At 39.1% G+C, this 10,104-nt stretch overlaps 1 protein-coding gene and 1 long non-coding RNA gene across 2 annotated transcripts in view; one reads left to right on the top strand and one right to left on the bottom strand.

Annotated features, from left to right (window-relative positions):
* Positions 1-2,385, bottom strand: part of LOC115947999 — a 3,418-nt gene extending 1,033 nt beyond the window's left edge. Inside the window, exon 1 of the long non-coding RNA XR_004081857.1 lies at positions 2,306-2,385. This is a non-coding gene — a long non-coding RNA (uncharacterized LOC115947999). The remainder of the gene's footprint in view (positions 1-2,305) is intronic.
* The window catches only part of PROS1 (protein S), a 21,430-nt gene that overhangs the window by 3,456 nt on the left and 7,870 nt on the right, over positions 1-10,104 (top strand). The window contains 9 exon segments of the mRNA XM_014307569.2: positions 1-126; positions 536-560; positions 887-973; positions 2,227-2,349; positions 2,480-2,602; positions 4,305-4,430; positions 6,476-6,597; positions 8,234-8,352; positions 9,780-9,969. Of these exon segments, the coding sequence (XP_014163044.2) occupies positions 1-126; positions 536-560; positions 887-973; positions 2,227-2,349; positions 2,480-2,602; positions 4,305-4,430; positions 6,476-6,597; positions 8,234-8,352; positions 9,780-9,969 (1,041 nt within the window).

The following is a 10,104-nucleotide window of genomic DNA, read 5'->3' as shown; positions in this document are numbered from 1 at the left end:
CTGAGGAAACGCCGAGCAAACTCTTTCATGGAAGAAAGTAAGAAGGGAAATCTAGAAAGAGAATGCATTGAAGAATTATGCAATAGGGAAGAAGCCAGGGAAATCTTTGAAAATAATCCTGAAACTGTAAGTATTTAATGAGTATCTATGACATAGATAGTAGTTCTTTGCAGAGGGAAAGACAGAAGCAGATGGAATTCACAGTTCCCAATAATGACACTGGGCAAGATCCTCCCATTTAGAGAGACAATTTTCAGAGCAATTCATTTGCATTGCCTTCATTTTGCAAGTGTCCAATTCAATGCAGTATTTTAATCTCTCCACTGAGTCTTGTGAGTATTAAATAATCTTCTGCTTTAGCCCAAATTACAGTCATATAGAAAACCAGGCCTATATTCTGTGACTCAAAGTAACTTTTTCTGCTTCTGCAGTTATAATACCAATATACTTCAGAGTATAATCAGTGATGTATTTTGCTGTCATTTTATCTACCTGAAATTTTTCTTAGTGTTTATTTTTTCTTTTCTTTCTGCAGGAATATTTTTATCCCAAATATTTAAGTAAGTACAAAAAATACCCCTAAACAACTGTAGTGTATGATTCAGTGATGCTCTAATTTGGGTAATACTGGTATAGTTTTTCTGCCCCTAGCACTGGGATGATTTCCATGCTGATTATAGTGCAGACAATGTCCTGTGTGCTGAGATCCTCACAGAGGCACTCTGAAGGTTGGGCTGTCATCAGCTGTCCTTAACATGCCCAGACCAGTTTTGCAATTCAGGCTGTGAGAACAGGCTCTTTGAAGATGCCATGCAGCAAGTGGTGTAATTTCAGTGTAAATGAGTTGTTTGGACCCTGAGCTGATTGTGTGGCTTTGCATTTGCAGGCTGCCTTGCCTCCCATCGAGCAGGGGTGTTCAGGGTGGCTGCAGCCACTCCAGACTCTCCAGCTGACCTGAGGGCTTGTGTCAAGGGTAAGTGCTGATGTTGGAACACACAGTGGCTAAAAAGCAGTTCACAGAGACACAAAAAGAGACCAAAAATGGTTTAACTCAGGCAAACTCAATAACCAAAACCAGAACTTAACCAAAAAATGTGAGGTGAGACAGAGCATTTCCAGAGAAAGCAGTTTAAGTGACTGCTTTTAACTTTATAAAGGAACACAATTGACTGCAACATGGAAGGCAGAGTTCTTCTGCAAACAAAAGTGTTCTGCACCAACTCAGCAATATTCCCTAGTGTGTCCTCTGTACTCTACCACATCTTTAACAGTTATGCCAAACCCTTTACCTCTAGCAAGTCATGTTCTGTCAGGTAGAGTAAGAGAGTCTGTTGTTAATTGTCATTTCTGCCTACTTTTTGGCCTGTAGCTACACTACCAGCTGAAAATTTCAAAAACAAAACAAATCATCAAATTATTATCTGGAACACAGTCATTGATTCCAAACAAAAGGTCACAAAGCATGAAACTTGGGATGTTTCTCAAAAATTTGATTTTTATGCCTATGCATTCACAGGTTCAGCATGGATTATGTTCTTTCTAGTAAATTCACAGCAAGTCATTTTTACCATATTTCCTACTGTCACAGTTTAAACATCTCTCTAAACCTCCTACAGCCTGGTTATATCAAAGAAACTTTCAGTTGAATAAGAATACTTAACCACCTGACACTGTTTTTATCATTGAAAGCAATGGAAGGCAAAAAAAAAAAAATCCTTAATAATTACAGTGCACATGATCATGGCTGAACATGTTTTCCAGATCAGTTTGTAATAGTGCAGTAAATTACCAGTTTCTTTGTCTGACCAATTTGAACAGAGAAACTCAACTCTCTAATCTTGAATTCTTGAAACTTTGATCTTTCTAGTAAAATTTGTGGTAGTATGATTGGGGCAGAGCACTGTTCTTTAAAAACTGAAATACATATTTTAAGTATAATAATATCAAGTCTGGTCAGATCTTGCAGGGATTAGCTTAGCAAGTAATTTGTCTTCTAGTTGTTTTCTGCCTGAAAAAGAAAAAGTACTGGTGGCTTTGTGTGTTCTCACTCACTTAAAAATTCTTGCTGACAGAATGAGTAGCAAGATTTTGTGGGGGTGCTTCATATTATACATTAAGACCTTTCCTATTTCATGATCTGTAGGAAGAGAAGAAGAAAGACTAAAGTGATTTTTGAGGAGAAATAACCCCAAGTAACAAGGATCTGTCATGTTTTCCACCCCACAGAAATTTCAAACCAGTGCAGCCCCCTGCCATGCCATAAAGATGGATATAAGGATTGCATAGATGGACAAGCCAAGTATACCTGTGTCTGTAAAGCAGGGTGGAGAGGAGAGAACTGTGAGGAAGGTACAGTCTTCAATTTCATGGCATGCTGGTTCTCAGAAGCACAATTACATTTCTACTGTTGAATAGTATTTGCTGCTGGTCAATTGATGCCTTCCTGTCAGCAGAGAGTTTGATTCCCTTTTCTTTATAGATATAAATGAATGTGAAGACTTCAATGGAGGTTGCAGCCAACGCTGTTCCAATTTCCCCGGGAGCTTCCGTTGCCTGTGTGAAGATGGCTACTTCATGCATTCCAACAAAAGGGATTGTGGAGGTAGGGAGACTTCAGGGGAACATCTTTCCATGCCACCACAGTGCCTGCTGACCAGAGAGAGGGAAGGGTTTAATCCAGTAGTTCCATAAATGCTCTTGCATTGCCTCTGAAAAATCCAGCCCTGGTTTAGTTTGGCTTCTCATTCCTTACACACAGCAAGCATTTGGGCAGCCAAATAATGAACCAGATCAAGAAGCAAGGAAGGAAAGAGGGAATGGCTACAGATGAGATTCTGCTTCATTACTGGAGCTCCATAAAGCTCATTTTGCTCTCACACCAGTTTCACATATCCTTTAGGCTCACTGAAATAGGAATCTTAAGTGATACAAATAGCTGATATTGTTACTGTGGAAATTCTCTCTGCTAAATTCTGATTTACACTAAATCGCTCCAAATTAGCCATTCTGCTCTTTCTGCAGTTTGAAGTTCATTGGGGAAGAAACTATTAATGAATCCAAAAAATCTCTTAATGGTTTGATTCAGCCAGCATAATTTTTTCTGTGCCTGCTTGTGTCTACTGTTGGCCACAATCTACATGCTTCATTCCATTCCAAATAAATACTGTGTATTGACATAATTAGCAGTTCTTACTGCATTTTTTAGAAAAAATTACAACTTCATTCCATTTTAATGGAACAACAGTTTTAGGTGATCTCAGATAATTTTTTTGTCCAAAGACATACCAGAATGACAGAAGACTATGGGTTTATGAAAAAGGGCAAGCAGATGCATTGTTTAGAAGTTCTGTAATTCTTGGAAAGATACTGGAAAATCTGGTAAAAAGTTATCAAAGATAAAAATAGACTAATATGCCTTAGTGCCTTGAGTGTTACTTTAATCATTTGATAAACTACATTCAAGTATTTTATTACATGTAACTACAGAGTTAAACAACCAGGAATTTGGAATACACTTATTAACTGTAGAAGAGTAGTCTGAATTCAGGGCAGCTTTGGCTTACTACAGTTCCAGGGCTCCTAGCAAGCCAGTGGCAGAGTCTCCTGTGCAGCACCATTTCCACAACTGCTACAAAACCACAGAGAAAACCAGAATGATCCCTGCATTCACGAGTGGGAGTGAAGTGCTGCCAGGGATCTGATATTTTTCTGTCTCAAAGACACTTAGTAAGATTGATACTATATCCTGAATCCCACTGTCACATCTGCATTGGGAAAATGACATTGACAAATTGAAAACAAGACAGAAGATAGACACTAAAATGGTTTGAGGGATAGAGAGAGACAGTGAGGGACTTGAACACCTCTCAGAATAGCCAATTAAAAGAAAACTGACATGAATTGATTGTAGCATGGGAGAACCTTTGGTTGGATTATCTCTTGTCTTTCTGTGTGTCTTTTTCTAAGATGGAATTTTACTATGCAGTCTGGTTTAGGTTATGGAAAATCTGTAGCCTGTTTCTCTCTCTGCCTTCCTAGACTTGCATCCCTTTCCCTGTTACCCACATGAAGGGATGGGAGAGATAGGCAGGCAGAGAATTTTTTCACTGGGGACATACAGAAGTGTCTTTTACAGCCCTCTGGAAATCTTTCTGGCTGTAGCTCTAGTCTGCTGTGACAGCATGGTAGAGCTAGCAAGAAACTTCGCTGACCTCACTCAGTTTGCACAGTGTTGGATAAGGTTGGGAAGAAAAATGGTGTGCAGGAGTGGGAGTTGTTTTTTAATAACTTGTTTGTGTTTCTAGATATAAATGAATGTGTGCTACATCCAAACATCTGTGGGACAGCCACCTGTAAAAACACCCAGGGGAGATATGAGTGTGAATGTCCAGAAGGCTACACATATAATTCAACTTCCAAGAACTGTGAAGGTGGGTCTTTGCCCCCAGCTCCCCCTTTTTCATATCTTTCATCTTCCCCTTCCCCCTTTCTTTTTTTAATCCACTGCTATACCAAACTCAGCTCCTCATCTACCAGTGCATTTCTGAATATTCATATTCTTTATTAAATTAGTTGTTGTCAGGCTGTATTACATGACAGCATGGCAGTTCTCTAAAGTTTTTTTTAATGTTTTTTTATAAAGATCTCAAATGTCAAATAAAACTATTCCTAAATACCCAGAGAAAGAACTGTGAAAAAAGGAGCTGCTCCAAAAGAATCTTTCCTGAAATGACAATCTGGAACTAAAATTGTCCAAAGTTCTGTAACAATTATAGCAAAGTTGAGAAGTATTGTTAGCTTGCAGTGAAGTAGCAAGAAGCCACTCATACAAAGACCATAACTTCTACAGTGTTGAAAGTGTTTGCATAATTGTCTTAGAACATGTTCTATTTCTCTGTGCTTGTTAAAGTTTCTGTTTACTGCACATCAGAAATTAAATTTCAGTTGTAAACAGATATGAAAGCTCTTAAGAGTTTTACAATGAAGATGAGTCTTCTACACTGTCAGTTTAAGGAAAATCTACCCGTGACTCTTTTTTTATTTTAAAAGCTGCCTTGTATTACTGCTCAGAAGGACACAAAAGCAGCTTCCTTATGGCCATGAATCTTTTGCTCCATGGCTTTTCCTGCAGGTCTTCTGTGCCAGAGCTCTGCACAATGGCAGTGTTTACATATCCAGGTGTCAGCTCTTTGTCCAGTTACTATGGGATTAAAACACTGCTGACAATTTTCTGTTCCTGCATGCACCAAAATGAGAAAAACTTCACAGTAATTAATTTTTACTCCTCTCAGGGTTTCCTTCAGATAAACCCAATTTGATGCAACCCATGTAAGTGTTGTGTTTCTACTGGGACATGGATTCAGGAGGTTGCAAGATGACGACATTCCAGCGGGGAAAGTCTTACCTCCCTAGCAGGAGGATTATGCTGCTAAGCTTTTAGACCTTGTTGTAACCACATTAAATGAGTCACCAAATCCTGTCTAAGGACAGGATTGTGCAGCCTGACAGGAATGTAGCCTTACAGAAATACTAAATGACATGAGCTTTTCATTGTCATATTGCTTGTAGGTGGCTAAACTCAATTATGCTTATTAGGAAAATTGAATTTACATACATTTATGCACAGCTATCTCTATGATGGCAGATACTATTAGACTGAAGAACAGAACAGGGTTTGCTAAATTTTTCATTACCTCTCTTCCTCCAAGCAACAGCAGAAAAAAAAAAAGTATTTTAGTCCTAAAAACCCCCAGATTTAAATAAATGCATTGGTACAAAATTTTTTCTTCCCACTAGAAGGGCTATTTGTTTCAGAATAAATGTTGCAGTTGCTTCAATCTGAAGCCCAAATCACCCTCACTGGAGTCTCTTGTCAAGGAGAGATTTTGTTTCTATATTAGAAATGTAAAATTTACACTGGCTGTTTAAACAACCTTTCATTTCTAAATTACTTATTTTACACAACCTACTAAATAAAAAATGAAATTCTTTTATTGATTTAGCTTAAATGGCAGCTCAAATCAGACTGTTCTTCTCTACAAGTAGATACTATCTGAACCTTAGGCATTATGAGATAATTGTATGTTATTTTAAAATGTATTTTCCCCTGAGATTATTTGGGGTTTATATTAATCAAGCACATTTTTTCTTCACATATTTGCCCTATATACTTTTAATAATCTGACTCTCTTCATGTCTTACAAGGAAAGCAAGAGATCTGACACAGAATGGGATTTGTGCCATCAGTGGTAGTAATTTATGGGATCTCTCGCTATTCAGGCACCTTGTGCCTCAGAAATCAGACCAGATTGTCTCCAGCTCTGCACTCCAGGCCTCTATCATATTACTAAATCACCTTTTGGATTCACGTTATTCCAGAAAACCTCTCTTGTCCATTATTCCTTTAATTTGTGTTAGTTTTCAGTCTGTGCCATGAAATACAAACAAAACTTATGTCTGCTTTAATTTCCCCTAGATATTGATGAATGTGCTGAAAATATTTGTGCTCAACTCTGTGTGAACTCACCAGGAAGTTACAGCTGCTATTGTGATGGCAAGAAAGGGTTCAAGCTCTCTAAGGACATGAAGAATTGTGAGGTAAAAGTGTGCTATGTAAAATTCCAAAATCACAAAGTTTGGTATTTCTTGATGAGAGGATATCTTAGATTAAGGAAACTAGGAATCTGTTTGAGAACTGATTAAAAATTCCTGAGAAAATGCTGGGGATTCTGATCTATGGTTTGGCTCACAAAGCAGCAGGGATTTGGATGCCATTCAGTTCATGCATGCTCATTTACAGGAGTCCTGTCAAAAGCAGCTTGCTTTAGCCAGGCATCTTTATTCCCTGCTGCTTCCAAAATAAGCCCCAGCTTTCTCCTATCAAACAAATAGTTCCTGCTCAGCCCACTCAGAGACAGAATGTTCCTTTTGTCCATATGTTCCCAAGTTTTCCTTAGGCTGTGCAAAAGTTTTCACTCACTGTTTCAGAATTACTCTGTTTGGATTGAAAAAAAACCCTGGATTGTTTTCCACAGTTCTCATCTGCCATAGCTTAAGGAAAAGCACTCAGTAATACTTGCCAATTGGAGAACAGAATGCAGCCAAAATGGGCTGCTCTTGATCAGTTTGAAAATTTACACTTCTTAGGAGCACAAAGTTTGAAACTCCAGAGAACTGGGATTCAAGGACTGAAGTCCAAGGATTTTTTTTGTAAGTGGTTCTCTGTATACTTTGAAAAGTTCAGGCAGTCTGAGATGTCATGTGAAGTGAGCTCAGATAACTGCCAACAATAAAACACTTCTAACAACAATAAAACACTTCTAACAGAGTATAACAAAATTTGGCTTAAACTGCAGGAACAAGATCTGACACAAGTTACAGGATCTGTGTATTAGGGCTTGTTTGTACTTTCTGAAATTTAATGAACAGCACTTGGCAGTCATTCTATTTCATTTTGCTCATCCTTGAAATGGTGAGGTGTAATGAGGCTGGAAGATGCTCTTATTTTCAGTACTGTTGTTCAACAGCAATTAAGTCTCTATCTGGAAGTTAGTTTCATGCCTTTTAATTGGGCAAAAAAGTTCAGTCAGCTGAAAATACATTCAATCTAAAGACTGGTGACACCAGCAGCCATAAAATGAAGTAGCCATAAAATTCAAGGAGAGCACCTGTACATTTAATGGAACTACTGCATCAAGCATAGCAAAGTCAGAGTAGAAGACAGTCACAGAATGTTTTGAGGGATTCAAATTTGATCAAAAAGGCTTTGAGGCTTCTACTTGTCCATAAGCACTGTGATTCTTTAATTTCTCTTTAACACAGCCCTGATCCATTCCCTTCTAACACCTGAGCAGGTTTAGATTCTGCAGAACTTTAATAACGTAGCTTGGTAGTTCCCTAGAAGGTGGGTGTCATATATCCCTGGTGAAAGAAAAGTGCGTGATAGAAGATTGGAATTATTCATTCAAAAACTAAGTATTTAAATATTAGTTTCAATCCACCAGAACTGTGTGTCAACCTGGATTATCCTCCAGCAGTTTAAATAATGGATGTTTCAAGAAAAAGCAAAACCACACCATTTCATTTGTACATAGGTATTCAAGTTTAAAAAAACCAAAAAAATCCAGAGCTAAGCCATTACTTTAAAAATAAAAAAAGGCTAGCAGGCAACAACAGGAGTTGCTTCATAAGCCATCACAATGCATTAACAGCTTTTTTTCTCTACCATTTTCAGTCTGTTACTGAGTGTATCCCACTGAATCTTGAAAAGAATTATCAACTGCTTTACCTGGCAGAGCAATTCATAGGAATTCCTGTTCTCTACTTAAAGTTCAAACTGCCAAATGTCACAAGGTAAGCATTTGCTATTGATAAAACTATGCATTGGAATGACAGACATTTGTTTCCATTAATTTTCTGAGGGTTTAGGAAAAGTGCATTACATGCCTAAATTATATCACCATCTCCCCCTTGGATAAGATACCTTTACATGATGAATGAATGAATAAACAGGAAGGCATTTAGAATTATCAACATAAAATTCAGAGGTTATATGAAAATAGTTACAGTATGGCTTCCGTATATGGGAATGGCTTTAGTTTGGATGTTGCTGCTGCTCCACCCCTGCTTCAGGTAGAAGCTGGGACATGTTCTGCCCATCCTGCTGAGCAACAAAATCAGGCCACTGCCCCCTGCCTCCCCCCGGGCTTCCTCTCAGACACAGAGTGTCCCAAGGACACCCACAGAGCACAGTACCTTATCTGGCACCAGCTGGATGATTTTCTTTACAGCTGTCAGAGCAATTTCACGTGGCACTGACCCCTTTATTGCTCTTGGACCTCTTTGCTGCAGCAGCAGAAATTGCAGCGTTCCCTGACTTAGTGACCAAACAACTGGAAGGTAACAGCAGCAGCAGCTGTGGAGCTGGTGATGCCCAGAGCCTCAGAACCCTACAGATGGACATAAATACTGAGCACTCTGCCCTCTGCCGCTGTTCCAAGTTGACCGGGCATTAATGCTGTCCTGGAAGAGCTTTCAGAGATGATAAATGTTTGAAGCCTGGTGTAAATACAGAGTGGTTTTGGCTGCGTCCGGGGAGGGACAGCCCCATCTAGGGGACACAGAGCAGCACTGCGAGGGACAGCGACCCAGTTCTGAGTTACAGCTGCCTTGGCAAACCCCACCTTCCAAATGCTTTGCTTTCACCTTTAATCTGTTTTGTCTAGTCCCAGAAACTGTTTTTTGCTCTACTTCTACTCTCCTCTACTGCACATTAAATCCTAACTTTGCTACATACACACACTCAACCTAGATCTAGCCAACAAATCCTCAAATGAGAGAATGGGCAAATTTCTAGGTTATAATTCTTTCAGGACAACACTTGGCAACGCAGCTGTACTGAAGCACATCATAAGTCTTCTATTTTGTCTGCATTGCATCTGTAAAAAATGCAATAGGGATATTACATCTCTCTTCTTGCTCAGGGGACTGGGATATCCTTCCAAGTGAAGCTCAGAGTGAATTTGGGAGCTGCCCCAACGTTCTTTCAAATCCCAGGTCAAGGTGTTAACCTGGAAACTTCCCACTGGATTTGAGTAAACAAGGCTTATGTTCCATTCTGCTTTTGACTAACTGTGCAAAAAATCACAACTGCTCAGATATAGAGACACCAAAAGTTATTATCTCTGAACCTTTCTCTAACCCTACTAATGAATTATCCCAGGCTGTACAGTATTTCACCTTTCCTGTCTTCTTATTAAGATTCCTTCTTCACAACTCAGATTTACAGCAGAGTTTGATTTCCGGACGTACGACGCAGAGGGGGTGATCCTGTATGCAGAATCCCTGGACAACTCAGCGTGGATCTTGCTTGCTCTTAGGGATGGGAAGATTGAGATTCAATTCAAGAATGAGTTTGGAACAAAAGTCACTAGTGGAGGCAAGGCCATTAATGATGGACTGTGGCATATAGTAAGTTGAATTTCCTTCTCCCATTCCCTTCCTTTTACTCACTGTGGGAAGATGCTGATAAATAAAGGAGGGAGAAACTGCACTAAACTAAACTACTAAAAGGCTTGAAATGATGCACTCAAACCCCAGGTTTAA

The sequence above is a fragment of the Geospiza fortis genome, unplaced genomic scaffold (genome assembly GCF_000277835.1).
Source record: "Geospiza fortis unplaced genomic scaffold, GeoFor_1.0 scaffold72, whole genome shotgun sequence".
Taxonomy (NCBI): domain Eukaryota; kingdom Metazoa; phylum Chordata; class Aves; order Passeriformes; family Thraupidae; genus Geospiza; species Geospiza fortis.
The sequence above is the reverse complement of the archived record's forward strand: the minus strand, read 5'-3'. Positions and strand labels throughout refer to the sequence as shown.